Source organism: Panthera uncia (genome assembly GCF_023721935.1).
Source record: "Panthera uncia isolate 11264 chromosome A1 unlocalized genomic scaffold, Puncia_PCG_1.0 HiC_scaffold_17, whole genome shotgun sequence".
Classification (NCBI taxonomy): Eukaryota; Metazoa; Chordata; class Mammalia; order Carnivora; family Felidae; genus Panthera; species Panthera uncia.
Window position 1 is genome coordinate 53,707,115 of NW_026057577.1, and position 18,794 is coordinate 53,725,908.

Sequence of the window (18,794 nt, forward strand, 5' to 3'; positions counted from 1 at the left end):
TTCCAGAAATGTAATACAGTTATCTTTACTCTGATAACAAACATAAATGTGAAAAGAATGCCGAGGGTGTGAAAATCTGCCTTGAACAAAACATTTTTTTTCTATATATTATGTTGTGCTTTTAAAATTATAATCATTTTTGAGTGGCATAAACTCAGAGCTACAGTTGGAAAATATATTTTGGAGTTTGGTTTCTTGGCAAATGTTACTTCAAACAAATAAGACTTACAAAAATAATGTTTCTCATTTCTAAAAAGAAAAAAAATTGTGTTGCTATGAAAACTGTAAATACCAATTTCTCAGAACAGAAAAGGCATGTTAGTTGTTTGACATCATGTAATTTTGTAGTTGATCAAGAAAAAAATACACTCATTTGTAGACCTTTGAAGAATTGGACACCAATTTTTTTGAAGTCCAATAATGTGATTATTAAGAAGTAGTTAGAACTAGTTAGCTTGGATGTATTTAATTGCCTGCTTCTGGTTTAAAGAAATACACTGGATCTTGTATGCTTAAGAATTTTAACAGATGCTTTTCCCTTGACTGAGTCAGTAAGTAGTAAATGCAGCATTAAAATTCTGCCTTATTCACCTGGCAATAAAGTGAATTCACTTCTTCTCTTTCACAGTGGGTAGGGTCATGAAGCAGGCAGTTTCCAGAAAGTCAGCCTAATTGGCATAGTTCTTAGGAGCCCCTGGTCTGTCTTTCAGAGGGATTCAGTGTCATGAAAATACTGACCTATCCCTGAGTTGGAGACCTACATGTCATTTGATTCAGTGCACTCTTAGAAAAGTTGTACCTGCTTCTTAACAGGGACTCCAGGATTTGATGATCTTAATTTTGATTTAAAAATTGAGCTTGATGTTTTGTTTTTGTTTTTGTTTTTTTGCCTATCTAAACATATTGTGGACAATTTCAAACACGTACATAATTAAACAGTATGACAACCACTTAGTTACCATGATAAACTTGAAAAACTTAGGAACTTCTGGCCAATTGTGTTTCACCCAGACACTTAACCCCAACACGCCCAGTATTATTTTGAAGCAGTATTTAAAAGTCATGTGTACGTATTTATTGATGCATAACATTTCAGTATTTATCTCTAAGAGATAGGGCTCTCTTTTTAAAACTATTATCACACCAAGGGAAAAATTGAACAAAAATTCCATAGTATCAACATATAGTCAGTATTTAAATTTCCAATTGTGTGTGTGTGAGTGTGTGTACTCTTTCTAGTTTGATTTTTCTTGACTCAGAATCCAAATATTATAATAATATAATATATATTATATAATATATATAATATATAATAATATAAGACCACATATTATAATTGGTTGCTGTGTTTTTTAATGCATTTTTAATATAAAAGTTTTAGCTATGAAAAATTCAAACTTACAGAAAAGTAAAGAAAAAATATGTATCAGGCATGCATTTAACAAATGTTAACCTGTTGCCATATTTGCTTCAGACATTTCTTTGCCTTTTTTTTTTTAGAATATTCAATATAGCGTCCCTCCCCTTATTTTTCCTTTTTTCCCCCATTTAAACAATATTCTATAATTGGTGCATATCATTTCTATAATTCTATAATTGGTGCATGTCATTTCTATAGTATGTTTTTATGTTCTTGCTACATACATGTATGCATAAATATATATTTTTGTTTTTATATTCTATATAATGTTTGTCTTTTTGCAACTATTTTTTTCCCACTCAATGTGCATATTCATACATGTAGTTCAAATAGTTCATTTTAAACTGCTGTATACTATTCCTTTATAGAATAAATGCCAGCTTATTTGTTACTAGTGAACAGTTAGGATGTTTCCAATTTTTTTACTCCTACAAATGATTCTCAGTAAATATCCTTTTATGCATTCCCCTTGTGTATATGAATGAGAGTTTATTTACATGATAACACCTAAAAGTGATGAGGATGTCTTTGGTTTTGCTGGGTATTATTTCTCTCTAAAGTTAAATAATTCAATTCTCAGCATCTATATATGAGATTTCCAGTTTCTCCAGAACTTCCCCAACACTCAGTATTGTTAGGTTTCTAAATTTTGCCAATCTCATGGGTATGAAATGGTAACTCCCATTCTTAGAATTTGTACTTCCCTAATTACTCGTGAGATTTAGTGTCTTTTTGTATTTATTTGCCATTTAGGTTTCCTCTTTGGTGAAGTGACTATTTTTAAAGGTGTTTTTCTAACAACAGATTTTGGAATTTCAGGTGTTTAGTATTACTTATGCAGGCAAATTAATTGTTTTCAAATGGGTTCAATATGGTTTTAACTTTGAGAAATAGTTGTAGGCGAAATCATATTTACGGTTATATGTAGATACTTTAAGATTGCAAAAGGGCATTTGTGACAGAGCTAAGGTCTTTCAGGATGGAGAAAAATCAGCCATATGTGCAGAAGCTACTTAAAATAATGTTGTTTTTGACTATTCTATTTTACTGAGGCTTTCACCATATATCTTCTTCATTTGCTTACTTTTTTCCTACCTCCCAACTATGTTTTCCTCCATAGCTTGTGTACCTCTCAGTTAACTGGCCAATATTAGTTTCCACACACTCAACACGTCCGATATCTATCTGCTTCATTTTCTGTCCTTGAAATTTCCCTTCCAGGATCCTCTGTCCTCCTTTTCCAATAAGCCCTTGTTGTTCCATGCCTGCTATATAGGTGTCACCCTTCATACTCCTCCTGTGACAGATCCTGTGTGCTCAGTCTCATTTTTTATCTTTTATGACCTATTCCTTTATGTGGTGGATCTTGCCTCCAAATGTTCCCAAGAAAAGCCATAATGAGAGCACATTTTTTTCCAAATAACTAACTTGAAATGTATTTTTCACATCATTTATTTTTGCTTTTATACTTGGTTTTTGTCATATATTTAGGCTTAGAATTCCAGATCAAAAATTATTCTCCTTCAGGGGCACCTCCATGGCTCAGTCGGTAAAGTGTCTGACTCTTGATTTCAGCTCGGATCATGATGTCATGGTCTTGAGCTCGAGGCCTGCATAGAGCCCCCGTGTCAGACTCTGTGCTGAATGTGGAACCTTCTTAAGATTCTCTTCTCCCTCCCTCTGCCCCTCTCCCTTGCACCCTCTCTCTTTCTCAAAAAATAATTTATTCTCCTTCAGAATTTTGAACGGTTTGATTATTCTGCTTCTTAGGGTTTCTGTTGAGAAGTCTGATGTCATTCTTATTTCTAATTCTTTGTGACCTGTTCTCAATTTTGGAAGCCTTTGCAGTTCTCTCTTTATCCCTTGTTGGATGAATTGTATTATATGTCTTCGTGTGGTCTTTTGTTAAAACCATTCTTACTGGTTACTTGAGACATTTTCTTTGATTGTGGGAAATTTTCTTTAAAAAAATCTTCTCATCATTATTATCTTATTGGAACTGTTTCTCGTTCATAGTTGGACCTCTTGGGTTCTCTGATTTTTCTGCTTATTCCGCCCCCGCCACCACTTCTATTCCCATTTCTTAATGTTTTTGTTTTCCTTTCTGGGAGATTTTCTTATCCTTAACCTCCTACTAGTCCATTGACTTTTTTTTTTTTTTTAATTCAGCTAGCATATTTTTAATTTCAAGAGATTTTCCTTGTTCTCTTATAGTTGATATTTTATGGAATCTTGCTTTGTAGTTGAATGTCTTTTAAATATTTCTTTGAAGATATTAGAGATTTTCTTGAGCTTCCTGTATTCTTGAGTTCTGTTTTTTTAAGTTAGGCTTGTGTCTGTATATGCATTAGGCTCTCCCTTTCATATTCCATAGTATACCTACCATTGTGTATTGCTGTGAGAATTGAGTTGAATGTTTCACTCAAAGTCAACTAATGTTAGTGGCTTAAAGACAGAAGCCCTATAATGCAATTCTATCTTGACTACATCCATTTGATTCTGCTGAGAAGGCAAGGGTTAGGCTAAATGAAAATTTAAGGTCCTTTCAACACATAAGCATTCGAAACTGGTGATTATCAGGACTTTGAGTAGATAAATTTTTTGTATCAGGTATTCACTAATTCCTTTGGCAATATGTTTTTATACCTACTATTATTATAAACTGAAATCAACTTTGATATTGTCAGACTAAATGTATTACCTTCTATTTCTTAAATGTTACATCTTAGTTCTAGTAAACTCAAAAGGCTGAAGAATAGGAATCTAAATTACAAGAGAAACTTATCAATTCTTTGCCATCAACAAATACACCCAGGGTATAAAAGATCTTTTCTGATTATGGTTCACTTGGGAGATGTTAAATTTTCTAGGCAAAAGCAAAGGGACATATTTGAATCTGTATCATATCTTATAGGTAGCTATAAACTCAAATGAACCTAATTTATTTTATGAAACAGAGTCACATAAATTGTGTATCTTTCTAAATAGATAAAAACCCATACACACACACTTGCCAATGACTTGTCATACAGTTGCATTAAAATTGATGTAAACACATTCAGCATCCAGAGGAGGCCCCTAATTTATTGCCACAGTGTTCCATTTTTTTTTTTTCAGATGTATAGGAGCTATGCTGTTGGAATAACAGAGAACCCTTTATAATTTTATAGTCCAAATATATGTGAGGCTATGCACTTTAAAAAATATACCATGGAACATTTCAAATGTATACAAAAGTAGAATTGTTTAATGAGTTCTCAGCTCTAATGATGACCAACACACAGACAAGCCAATCCTGGTTCATCAGTGCTCTTATCTCTCTCTCACACTGGGTTATCTTAAAGCAAATCCAGGATATCCTGTGATTTCATTTCAAAATACTTGAGTATCTTTCTTTAAAAGGCAAGAAGTGTTTTTTTTTAAGCATCACCACAATATCTTTATTACACCTAAAAAACTTTATACTTGAAACCATACTGTCAGTACATGAATTTCTCTGTCTCAACTTTTTCCCCTTGGTTTGTTTGACCCAAATAATTTCATATATTGTATTTGGCTTGTATATCTCTTAGATCTCTTTTAATCTAAATTTCTCCTGCCCCCCCCCTTTTTTTTAAGTCTTATAATTATTTGAAAAGACAGTGTTGTTTGTTTTTTGAAAAGACATTTATTTCCTGGAAGAAAATCATTTTTTTAAAATGTCCTACATTGTCAATTTTTCTGCTTGCTTTCCTATAGTGTTATTTAACGTATTATCCTTTCCCCCGTGTTTTCTATAAACTGGGTAGTTGGAATAAGTGTTTGGTGGTTGACTAGATAGAGGCTTTTTTGACCTGAAGAATCTTCACAGATCGAATTACATGTTTCCTACATTGTCCACGTTATACATTTCCTGTTGCATCCTATCACGAGGCCAACCATGTCTGTTTATTTTTTTATGATATTATATTTGATCTGTGGGTTCAAATAGTGTCAGCTTGATCCATCCACTACAAAGCTCTCCATCTGCTTTTCTCCTAATAACTTGAGCAGCCACTGTCGATAATTGCCCGTGTCCACCAGAAGGACATCACGTACAAGGTTAAGAGTTTCTGAATTTGGAAAACCTCACTTATTTTCAACTTCCTGCCCCTGACCTATCCTGACATCTTGGTCATTTGCTGTTTCTTTCTTAATGTATAATAGATTTGCTTTTTTTTTTTTACGGTACCGGTTCCCCAAATACGTTATGTGGAACATACCAAGCACACTGTGAGAAAAGTCCCCCTCAGTTTGGAGGGTGCCACATACTGTTTTTCCCCCTCAGAGATTTATGATACAGGTGAGCTGATTAAAGGTCTGAGGAATCTGTTAAGCAACTTGATTTGCCCACAGTTTCATCAGCTTCCTTGACCACTGTATTCATTCTTCTGTCATTAATACCTGTTAGTATCTTGTTTAGAGAAACACTTTGAAACGCATCCTAAAGAAGAGAGAAAGGCGGAGGCACTTGCCCCATCCTCTCATGAGGCTTGCTAATGTTAAGGTCGTGAGTCCATAACGTTGGCACCTTATGGGGAGAAAGGAGAGCGAGAGCAAATCAAAGTTCATGTAACAGACTTGGTTCATCATACCATGTCTTGTGTTCATCTCATCTTCATTGTATCGGTTGCTTCAGTTGTTTTGTTTCTTGTCAATGTTACCTACATAACTCCAGGTGATTCAAATGTTAATTACTGATAAGACAATAAAGTCCAGCTATAACAGTTACAATTTAAAAAATTATAACTGTTTGCTTTTATATGCTATAAATTTCTTCATGCACATGGACCCCCAGAGCACATTTCTGTTATTTTAGTTCAGGTGCATTACTGTAGATGAGGAGTAGTAAGGAATCCTAACACGGACCCCCAGAGCACATTTCTGTTATTTTAGTTCAGGTGCATTACTGTAGATGAGGAGTAGTAAGGAATCCTAACACTAATGGAGACTGTTGGTTTCAGATGCCAATGCCGGGTTGGTTTTCATGCCAGAGGTTCACATTCTGCTTGTGCCTCACTGTAAAATAGGGTCGAGCAAAATTAGTGACATAGACCAATTTTCCTTTGCTCTGAAGATACCTCAAGTTCTGTACAAGAAATGTTTTCCATTAGAAGAAAAATGCCGTGTATTAACGCTCCTGAGAAAAAATAGTGATCGCCAGTAATGCCATCAGGAAACGATTTTTTCAATGTTTCACAGTGTAAGCATGAATCAGTCATCAAACAGGGACTACAACTTATTCTGCAGACTTGGAACATTAATCAAAAATGTTTTTGAGGTGGAGTTATTCTAGGAAAGTGTGAATTTTGATTTTAAGAACATGCATAAGGGATATAGTAATCAGAAGCACAAGTCAGAACACTTCATTAAAATAAACAAGAACAGAGCCAAGGCCCAGAAGACACGAAGCTCTGTGTTGTGAGTTTTGTTTGGGAGAATGGAATGGGATGAGACACAGAGGGCTGAGCAAGGCATCATCAATGATCCCGACAGTCGACTCAGTGTGATTTTGTAGCACTGGGTGCTGGGTGCCTGGCCATTGGCCATACGTTGAGTTAAATTCTAGATGTCCCCAGTTGATATTTATGATAAAAGTTATACTGGTGCTTTTAAATTTAAATGAAGCTTAAAAATTATCATAATTTAAGATGCTTTTCTATTCAGAAAATCCAGAAAAGGCAAATATTACACTAATTATTTAAACATGATAGACAACTCCTTTTGACTTGTCACAGACTTTTTCTTCCTGACAAGTTACTCTTAAGTCTGCTGTTCTTTGAAGGGAAGATTGCGTGCAGGTTTTGACTGTAAACATTATCTTCTCAATAGGTAGTTTTCCAAATACTGTCCACTGAAGATTCTATGTTGGCTCAATCAGATAGGTGTTGTTGAGAAGAATGAAGGTAGAGGGGTGGGGCATAGGTCTGGAAATTACCTTAAAAACATTATCTTAGATGCAACTTAAGGTAATACATTTGTATTTCTTGAGCATAAAGCAGTTCAAAAACATCCATTTGTTGTTCCCTCAGAATATTATTTGGTGAAGCACTAAGCCAAAGTCCAAATGTATAAATTCTCATACAGTAGAAGTTCAAGAGGCCAGAAAGGTGATTTCAGTCATGTCCTTCATGAACTGAAGCCCAAACAGGAGAAATGACTTGCCCAAGGTTACGATTTACCTTGTGGTTTATTTAACTCTTGGGTTAGGAGGCGCTTCGTTCATTTTTAATATGGCACATGGTCGCATGGTACACTTTGAGTTTATAGAAAAGAACCACTTATCCAGTTGGCTCAGAAGAAGAATGATGGTGAGCCGATGGAAGGAAGGCTCATTTTGCATCCTACTAGTATCAGCTTTTCAGGAGCTGATTTCTATAGTTGTAAGTCATCCTACACCCCACATTCTCTTTCCTGATTGTCTAAAATTCCAACAGCAGGTGAGAAGTGTGAAAATGGTCAGTGTAAACGTTTGCCAACAGGTTGCAACTAAGGGCTGAAAACAGGGAGATTTAGGCAACTGTCTGTGGATATGTATCAGTGTGTGGTGTGGGGCATATCGCTTGGTAGCACGGGGCTTTTTGCCCCCCACTCCAAAATGTGGGTACTTAGAATTTTTTAAAACTTCATTAGCAGGTGGACTTAGACCCCACATTGGACCTATGGAAATTTCTTGTTAAGGGTGAAGTTGTTTGGTGTGAAAATTTTCAGTTAGGTAGAAGAAAACCCTGCCCCAAGATTTTATTTCTCTACTATGTTTAGCCAGGCTATGGGGATTCGATTTGTTTCTGCTTCTTCATCTTTATTTTAAGGTCATGGTCATTCTGTTTAGTTTCCACAAGTATGGTAAAGATCAAATTGCATCTTTTATGTCAATGGACAGGGAAAGTTGTATTGAGATACTAGATGGAAAGGTTCCTTGTAGTCTGAAGTTTTGTTTCATTATAATAGCATTTGCTTTTTAGTCGACCATATTAGGATTCCATTAAATTAATATTTCTTTGCTTATTAAAAAACCAGGTATCCTATTTTTATGTTCAGCAATTTATAGGGATTTTGATCACAAAATTGGGTGATTTTTATTCCTCAAGAATTCTGCTTTCTGAATCAGTGAGGTTTTATTTTAACAAATGTTTTTTCAGTTTAAGATTCCATAATGATCATATTCTCTAGGGTAAAAAGTGTGGAAAAAGGTGGCTGACCTTGAGAAGTATACAGTTGCTGTGCTGGTGCTCTTTCAGGGTTGAAATGGAATCATAAAATCAGAAATCATGGAACGGTTTCCAGTTTCAAAGATGGGTTGTCTGACCTTGCCTAAATAGTTCAGGCGGAAATCAAGGAGAAAATGGAGAAGGAAATTGAGTTCACCTTCAGGTGACATACATCCACAACAACCTCCATGAATACATCTAGGATGCCAACATGGGTCTGTCACTTTAGGGTCCAGCAAGCTATTTTTCACCTAGAGATGTTCCTCTGTATTTTTATTTTTATCTGAAAAAGTTGTCATTAAATGTCTATACTCCCTTACGCACACACATACATACACATATACACACCAATTAAAAACTAACCTCCCCCCCCCCCAACATTTATTCTTGGATCTCTGTCTTCCTGAGCTAGAGCCTACAGTTTAAAAGAATTCTGATAAACGTTTGGTTCTTTGGCTGTTCTTAAGCCTTCTCCTGAAACCATTAAGAGGACTTCCCAGATCCCTAGACTCACCACCAGTATTTTGGATTCTTTGCTACATGTCTCACACCCCCAGGGGAAGGAAACTTACAGGGATTAAGGGCTTGCATTGTGCCGGGCATTGTCAGGTTTGTCCGCAATCACCTCCCAACCACCTCATTCAATGCATGGTTGTTCCTTCTCCATGTGGTATTTCTTGTACCCTGGCTGGACCTTCTGTTGGCAAGGGGGCAGGAATACAGTGGCTTACATGAGCTGTTCTTCAATCTACGAGCATCTGATAGATGCAAGTTTTGAGGTGTATATGTGTTAGGTTGTGTAATGCTAAACGTGAGTAGCATAACTGAGAATATTTTTTTAGAGGTTAAATGGCTTTATTCATTCAATGCCTGGGGAAAGGAGTTGAAAGCGTGAACGTGTGTTGTGACCACAGGCAAGCATACTTTGTCTCCAAATGTGATAAAAGAGCAGAGAGCATTCTAGGTTGATCTGTGTTGCCCTAATAGAGAAATCATTGCGGGGGCAGGACGGTTTGTGGTGTTTACCTGATTAAATGAAGGAGGTTCCCAATTTTATAATAATCATGGTATCCGGTTTTTGGAGCTTGGAATGTCTCTCTCGTTCTTAATTTCTTTTTTGCTAAGTGATTCTTCAAAATGTGGTACTTAGGGAGGATAAGTATTAAACATTCAAAGTCTCTTTATGTGGTAAAGACGGTCAGGCCGTTTCTATCACCATAAGAAATGGGAATCCTGAGACTCTTGATCAGATGTGCAAGTGGCAGTGGTCCTCTGAGTTCAAATCTAGATGAGTTCTTAATTGTGTGATGTGGGGCAAGGAATTTAAGTTGCCTGAGCTTTTGTTTCCCAAACTGTAAACTGTGGGTTACAACATTTTGAGGCTTAAAAGAGCGATGGCTTTATCAGACCTGGAAAACTTCTTATGCCCAGAAGTCATGCTTTGCACGGGGTAGTTAGAAGCATCTTCACTAGTTACGTGTTCAGTAGTTAGTGAGTTCGAGTATTCGAGGTACAGGATTTGGAATCAGGGTTAGTAAAATCAAGTCACCCAAATGTAAAAGAATTTTCTTCTTTGGGCCCCACGGGCGTCTAGAGGCCCGGCAGGCCTAAGCTTTTGAGCAGAGCTAGGGAGTACAGCCTGACCTCTTCTTTCCCTCCCCTCTCCCCGGGGTCCCCCTCAGCTTCACAGGCCCACGTCAGCTCCTCCAGGTGACTTGTGTTTATTTTCTGGGGCTCTGGCTGCCGCTCTTCCAGTGGGCCTGCCTCTTCCTGGCAGAAGTGATGAACGGACACGTAGCCAAGTGTCCCACGTCCCTGAAGACAGAGCAGCGTGAGGACGCTTTACTATTCCCGCCAGGCCTTGCTTCCTGCCTTCCCTACCAGCTAAAGGTCGTTGGCAGGAGGGCAGGAGCCACAAGCATTTTTGTCATTAGAATCCTAACAGTTATGGGTATCCATCTAAATAATAGAGTCTCGGAGTCAAATGTGGCAATGTTTATAATGACCTCTCGTTGATGACTGAAGAAGGAGCGGGTGGGCTTCAGGCTATCCATCTTTCTCGCCTGGGTTTCCACGCATACTCCGCCTTTTGCGCGGACCGAAGCCGGTCATTTGTGACTTTGCCATATAAGTGAGCCTCAGGAAGGGTGGTCGGTAGAACAAGCGAAGTGAAAATGGTTTGCAGCAACAGCCTTTCTTTTCTTAAAGTAGGAACCCCTCTTTGCCTTCCCTTACACCGTGTACTAGAGGGTTTTTAGCAGAAAAAGGGAAAATAGACGATGCCCTGCTGTTGCTAGGTAACCAGAAAAAAGAACCCAGCCGTACTTGATACGGGAACAGTTTTCTCTAGCTAAGGGGTTTGTAGAGTGTTAATTAGATTTGCATAATGGTGAGGCTGGCCGGTCTCCATCCTTCAACTCCTTTTTCCCCCACCCCTTGCCCACATTAATAAAATCCCAGCTATATTATTTGAGTCTTGAGGTCAGTTCTTGACTTTGAGATATTCTGAGGGGAGGGGCTGTGCAGATGCAAATATAGTTCATCGCCCATAGCTAGAGTATATACCGTATTTCTAAGACCTTGAACCTGTTTTTAAAACATAAGTGGGCACCCTTGTTCCACAGTAGCAGTGTTTTATCGGCCCGCAAATGGTGACAAGTCTTTATTCACTTGACACTCCCTTAGGATTATTTTGTCAGGGTTATTCTTAGCCGTAGGAGACATTTGAACGCGCACCCAGCCACATCTTGACGATACATTGATTAAGTCATTTGATGTGATTGCATTTTGTCCCTTTCTCCTTGGACTCTGGGGTTCTCTCTGTGGCTGAATATATGGGCACTGCATGTCCCAGGCTTAGAGAGCTCTGAGTTACAGTGTCACCTGCCTTGGAGGCCTTGAGCGGATCCTCCTGACCTGTGCCGTCTGTCTGTTGCAGATTTGGACATCTCTCAGACTGAGTTTCCAGCCTCCCAGGACTCACATCCACATGGCTCTCAGCGGCAGACATTTACGGCCGAAGCAAAGCTAAATCTTCAGACATTGACTGGACAAGACCAGGAGACTGGAGATGACGCTGAAGAAAACATTGTTTACCTCTAATTGTATTATTATTTTTCCGAGCAAAACACAACACTGGCATTTAGTGGAGATTTTTTTTTTTTTCATTTCCTGATGTTCGTGTGAATGTGTCTAAATTGCTGTGAGAGTAATATTTAATATTTCATGCAAGTTCAGTTTTTGGGCATGGGTCCAAATAAATTATTGAAAGCAGTTCTGTTTGTGTAATCATTAACTTATCACACCTAATTTCAGATTTCTGGAGGAGAAATTAACTTGAATAAGCAGAAATATTTTCAAAGTTGTTGTGACTCTCGAGTAAAATTCCATATTGCATTTTCTGCTGGATCATCTGGTTTTTGAAATGCCTTCCTTGAGATCTAGAAGAAGCAATGTGGACGGAAAGAGTGATATCCATGATGGGCAGACTTTCACAGCCACAGCAGGTGACAATGGAGAGTGGCCTCAGTGGCCCCAAAGGCAGAGGCGGATGTGGGAAAGTCCCTTTCTTGGCTGGTTTTCACGCACTAATTTCTCTCTGGGGAGTCACAGGGGCGGGTCCTAGTGGTGATCTGTTACAGTCACCATGTCACCAACATGTCCGGTTGGGGGGGGTACCTGCTCCAACCAGGCAACCACTCTGCGGTGGACACAGTCTGGACTCTTAGGACCTGGGCCACATGCTTTGCAGACTCACTTTCTTGGTCGTGATGCAGATTGTTTTTCAAGCCAAGGTTCCTCACTGTCCTTCAACAGGGCCTTGAGGCAGAGCCCTAGCCAGTCCATTTTGATGTAAATAGTGAAGCTTAGGTTCAAGTGCTTCTCACGGTTGGCCCTGTGTCCTCAGGCCCTGAGAGCAAGAACAATTATCACTCCATAGAAGGACCTCTGCCTTCAAGAACAAAAGCTCTCTGGGCAAGGCTTGCGGCCTGTGGCCTGTCGGTGCTTTCCCCCAAAGGAACACAGGCACATCCTGATTTCAGAGTGATACAGGTCTCTCGGTAAGAAAAGAAACCAGGAAATATTTTCAGCTCGTTCTTCAGAAATATTTGTATCTGTTTTGCCCAGAGTCAAAAAATATCTTTCACCTCACTTTTGTGCTTTGGAATTTTAATAGTGTGTAAGACATTAGTAAAATAGATGTTTCACACACCATCACTATCTCCCCTTACTAAAAGTGAAAAGGAAGGAGTACTAAACTCACCCAAATTGCAACACTTGCGAGGAGGGAGCTGTGATAGGAAGGGAAAAAATTAGGGGGCCCCGGGGTGTCAGTCGGTTAAGCCTCTGACTCTTGATTTCGGCTCAGGTTATGATCTCACGGCTTGTGATTTCGAGGCCCACAACAGGCTCTGTGACAATGCAGAACCTGCTTGGGATTCTGTCTCCCCCCTCTCTCTGCCCCTCTCCTGCTTGCTCTCTCTCAAAATAAATCAACTTAAAAAAGAAGGGAAAAATGTCACCCGGACTCCATTGTTTGGTCAGTTGAATACATCTTTTATATCTTCACGTAGGCAAGTCAAATCTTAGTTTTAAAAAAAAAGCCATTTGGGGGAGTACTCTTTCTGACTCTTGCTGCTTCTGGCCATTTTGGTCACAATCCTAACAGATGAAGAGAGTGGTTTCCAAGAATGGATATAACTTATTAAAATTTTTGTCAATCATTTCACCTCCAGGCTGAGCTCCTAAACTAATCAGACGCATCTTCCCTTCCTTAAAGGCATCTAAAGAGAAAAACCTGTCTTTCCCCTCTCTCCAACAAAGCCTAGTCCCGAATCGTATATCCCTTGAATCTGGAACATATTGATATTTCAGTCTAAATCCTTGCTCTGATAACTATAGATATCTTCTCTTTTCCCCTGACGTTGGATATAGAAATATCCGCCTGTGAAAATAGGAATAGATGTTCAGAATCCTCACACGGGTCTTTAAAAATAGGTGTGCTCAGTTGATTTTCTAGCCCTGCACACTTTGGGTCTTCATGTAGCTACCCTGGGGAAGTCTTAGTATCTTTTGAGAGGACTACATCCCTGGGTTTCTCATGCCAATTGTCTTACTATTATGACCTTTCATCTGAATAGAAGTTGCAAAGCTTTTGTTGATCGGTTCTTCCTTTTCACTCTGTCCTTACGGTGCCCTGAATTTAGATCTCAATGGAGGTCACTCTGTGCCTCCCAAAGAAACTCACGAATCCTAGGAGAAGACCGCCCTATTTTCCAGCCTCATAAGTGAGTTTCTTCTAAAGAACCTACTCTTCCCACCCACCGGCGAGCTTCAAGAAAGCATTCATTCCTTGAGACATGTGCTGCGGAAAGAAAGGCAACCCTGGGGCTCTGTCCTTTGCAGGCTGCGGGAATTAACGTGCCTCCCTATTTGTGGTCCAAGCTACTCTGCCTTTCATCAGGACTGCCCAATTGCTGGAGTCCTGCAACGCTCCCAGCCCACTCATGGTTGGAGCCCTGTCCATTCAGAAAAGGGCCACGGTGTTTGCTGCAGAGGCGGTGGTTGTGGTGTGTGTTGTGAAAAAGGGGGAGCGTGATTAAATCCTGGGATGACCGACAAAGGAGGGAAAAGGAGCATGTATCCGTTCCTGGGACCTGGGACCCCCCCTTTCCTCCTCAGAACCAACCCGAGGTTATCTGTGTCCGGCCACCTCTGTCTCGGTCGGCGAGAGGCGCAGTCGCGGAGAGTATGGACATTGGAGCCAGATCTTCCCCTTGCTGTGTGTCCCGGGTGTGTCACTTCACCTGTCTAGGTCTCAAGTTGCCTCACCTATACAAGAGGGATGATGACCTTATAGAATTGTGAGGCTTGAGTGCTTAATAGACGCGATATGCTTAGAGCCTGGGGCATAGTTGTTAATAATAACATACGCTAGTTATTATTAAATCGTTAAATAATCTTGGAGTGATTTCTAAGCCTGGTGCCAGTCCTCAGGCAGATTGTGCCTGCACAGCCAGAAACCACGAATAGGGAAGTGACGTGCCTGGAGATGGCCAGTCACAAGGCCGGACTAAGGTTTCCTAATAAGGTTAGCGTTCGTCTTACTTGCGTCTCTAAACCTTCGCTCCGTGCGGTTTTTCTTTAGACACTTGACTGCTAGAGGCCAAACAATCTGCTAGGACCAAAATAAAGATGAATTAGCCTGCAAGCTGTTGGAGAAGACAGACACATGAACAGATGTGGAGAAGTACAGGTAGCTGGGGGCCTCCTAGGAAAAGCCTGTCGGGGGTCAGTAGGATGTGGAGTGGAGGGAGTTGGTTGTCTTAAAGTGGAAGATGCCTAAAGGAAGTCAGAGACGGGGAAAGATGATGTGAGCAAGGAAGCCAACCCAAACAAAAGGCCAGAGACACGAAATAAAAGCCACGAGAGACACCGGAGCACACGTTGGGAGGTACTCAAGAGCAAGCTCCTCCCCTATGGCTTAAGGTGTCCAGTGAGAACACCCGTCTACCTTCACCTCTTTCAAACACTCTTGTCCAAGTTGCGAGGAAACACGGAAGTTTCTCTCTCTCACCCCAGGAACTGATTGGGTTCCACACAAAGCCAGGTTCCGGAGGAGTATGCCTCCTCCTTATCCCCTCACCCTTCCACACCCACTTCTACCATAAAAGCAATTGGGTTCTGCCCGACTGAGTATCTGCCTACCAGATGGTAAGCCACAAGAAACCAAGAGTAAAGGGGGCCCTGCGACCACTTGAAGATGTTTATTGGAGCAGAGGCGTCCAGAAGGATGCCTCAGGGTGCTTCTGGGGGATAAACTGATGACGTTCATGAGTCAAAGCAGAGTTAAGTGGAGGGAAAGGGGGCACGAAGACTCGCTTGGCTCTTCTGCTTTGTTTTCTTATCTCCGTTTTATTAAGGTTTTATTTTGTTGTTTTATTTGGAACATATTCCTCTGTTTCCTCATTTTGCCAGACTCTCTGAATTGGTTTCTATGCATCAGATGAAACAGCCACCTCTCCCCGTCTTGAAGGTAGTTGAGAGTTTGCAAAGACCTGTCAGTGTCCCAAAGAGGGTGTCGGCTCCTAGATTCAGGCTGACTGGAAGCCAGACTCTCAGGCAGCTCACTCCCACCCTTTGCTTTCGCTGGGCAGTGGGCGCGACTTCTGTAGGTTTTCAAAGAAAGCTAAGTGTTCTGGGTGCTCATCCGTCGGGTGTAAGTCTTAAAAGGTGGGGTTGCAGTTGTGAGGCTACAAACCCCTCATTCCTCAGGGAGAGCCTCCAGGTTTTGAGTTTTTCCCACTTGTGTGTTGGCGCATCAGGAGTGGGGATTTGGGCAGGCCTGTGTGTCACAGCCTCTCCTGCCTGCCTCCAAGTGACTCTCTTCTCATTTGCCATGTGAAGCAACTGCTCAACTGGTTTTCAGAGGGACTCGCTGCAGAGGTGAATGTAGACTTGCGCCTGGGGGAAGAGGAAAGTTCAGGATCTTCCTAGCCGAAGACTCTCCTGTTTTATTTTCTTTGTCAGCTCTGATGCTGCTCCTCGCTCTGCCTTCATCTACCACTTAGGGCTTTGTGGAGAATAGAAAAGAAAAAAAATTTTAAGGATGTAGAGGGGGTACCTGGAAGGAATATTCCAGAATGATGTCGTGATGAACACCCAGAGTTCACCGTGTTCTTTCCTGATTGCCTTTCATGCACGGATGTCCCTCTGCCAGTGTGAAAGAGGCAGTAAAAAGATACGGCAAAGTCAAATAGGTTCGAGTTCTGGTTACTGAACTCCCCCCCGCCCCCCGCCCCACGTCCGTGGGGTTGCACAGTGCCAGAGGGCACCATAGAGCACCCATGCTCGTGGAATCCCATGTGAGTGAAATCTCTTGGAGTTCTACAATCCTGCAACCTTGCTTCCGAGATCAGTTTGCTTACGTATGAAATGGGGATGATAAGAACATCATGCCTTGTAGGCGTGTTGCAAGAGCTAAGTGAATTAATGCCAGGACAGTAAATGCCACACAGGATAGTCAGTCTAGAAGTGATGGCAGTTGTTATATGCTGGTGACAGTGGTCCGGAGAAGGTGAGTTTGGGCATGCTCAGGAACTAAAATAGCTGTGGAAGTATGATTTCAGTTTTTCATAGCCCATTATCCTTTGCACTGAGAGACACCCAAGATCAAAGCCTGTGATGATGCTGTACTCAGAGTGACACCTTCATGATACTTTATTGAATGAAGGGAGGAGGGGATGAGGAAGAATCTTTGGAAATCTCAGATCGAAGAAGGGACGGGAATTGAGCTAGAACCCTGATCTCATTTCCATTCCATTTCTTTACCTCTTGCTTGTGAGTTCAAAGTAATCGCTTCAAGGTGATGACTGAATATCACTTGGGATGAAGTGATTTGAAGTAACTTGAAAGGGGACCTTGGTTCAGTCGTTCTGTAGAAGCTTCATGGCTGAGAAACTTCAACGTTGCCATGAATTGAATCCTAGTTGTCTGCCTAAAAGTCAAGAGTTTTAGATACTGCCAGCAGCCAAGAGTCTCATAGAGACTCTTGCCTGAGGACAAAAAATGAGTTTGGTAACGTTATAATACTTTCTCCATTCATGTCAGTAGATACTATAGCTACATTAGAAAACTGGCCCTTATTCCTGGAAGAGCTCCCCCTGCCACATCCCTCAGTGACACCCCCACCCTCCACCCCCAAGCTTCTGGTTCTACTTGGCTCAGTCCCCAGGCAGTCTGGAGATAAGCCATCCCCAGGGCCAATGTATCCAGGGTCCACAGAGTTTCAGTCACCGGAGAAGGTTTGGGAAGTTCCTCTCCTTGTTCAGAGGCTCAGTTGATTGATCCATTTTATATCATAAGAGGGATTTGTCTACTAAAATACATTTTTACGCACATGAGAGTTTGTCTAAGTTCTCGTCTTCTCTCTCCTCAGCTGGTTTTGGGTTGTTTGCCTCTTCAAAGAAGGACGCTGTGAAGGGGAAGAGAGCTAGAACTCCGATAAATGGTTTACTTCTTATTAGCTCCCACGTTAAGCATTTAATGACAGAAGCCAGTATGAACTCAAATGCCATTTGGGCCTGGCTTCATTCTCCTGTGCTCTCTCTAGTACTCCTCCCCACCTCCTCCAACACCACGTATAATATCTGAGCAGATTTTCTGGGTAGTTGTCAGTGTTAATTTTTACAATCTCTGCCATAACAACTTCAAAGAAAAACACACATAAAGTCAGTATCAAGGAGAATTTCTCTGTAGGCCATGGAGGTAAAACAGACTCTCAGAAATGTGCTTGATGTTCCCCTGGGCAGCATTCACGGCCTCCTTGGAAAGCCTTAGTCCACCTCTCTGCTCCCAGGAAGCTGCAATTTCGGGAACAAGTTGGCAGGTACCAGCAAGGGACAATAGGCTTTGAATTAAGCTTCGTAAAGTCAGAAGCTTAGGAAACACACCTTCTGATGAGTTTCTTTTTAACACTTGTGTTTCTTCTAACAGTTTGCCCTGCAAACAATAACTGTACATTCCATCAAGATAACTGGAGCCATTAATCTTCTGTAGCACAGGAGTTTCTGGTACCATGAAGATAGTAACGGGATTTTTTTTCGGCAATACTTTGAAAAATGACTGTTATTTTGTATTCCTGGTTTCAGGCAGTTGATTTCCACGATGGTGATGTTGAATGTGATATCATAACTTGGTCTCTCCATGTAAACGCCTTCTACGCAAAGTTCTCATTGGATCAAACCCCGAAATTAACGCAGAATTATTTTGGTAAGGGCCATACTTTGAGCCATTTGCTTCGAAGAAGATTTTTGAATGCGGAGACTGAGCCTGGTGAGCATCGTTGCTATGGAGACCATGTGAGAGTTGGATTAATTAAGGCCTGAACAGATGTTGGGAAGTGTGCGGAATGCACTGTTTTCTGCTAGTAATTAAGGAGAGTACATGTGTACGTGAGAGAGGAGGAAAAGAAAGAGAGACAATCAGAGGCAACGCAGTCAGACAGATAGATGTGCTTGGCCCTGGAGATGTAACATTTCCTCAAGCAAAAGGTACGGCCGATAACTCTGCTGACACTACTCTTGTTCTCCACCCATGCCAGACAGAATAATTGCTCGAAACGGCCAAGCAGTCCGTCCATTATT

At 40.8% G+C, this 18,794-nt stretch overlaps 1 protein-coding gene across 1 annotated transcript in view; it reads left to right on the forward strand.

Annotated features, from left to right (window-relative positions):
- ARHGEF28 (Rho guanine nucleotide exchange factor 28) overlaps positions 1-11,989 on the forward strand; it is a 119,614-nt gene extending 107,625 nt beyond the window's left edge. The window contains exon 28 of the mRNA XM_049649633.1: positions 11,588-11,989. Within this exon, the coding sequence (XP_049505590.1) occupies positions 11,588-11,751 (164 nt within the window). The 3' untranslated portion in view covers positions 11,752-11,989. The remainder of the gene's footprint in view (positions 1-11,587) is intronic.
- Positions 11,990-18,794: the final 6,805 nt, after the last annotated feature.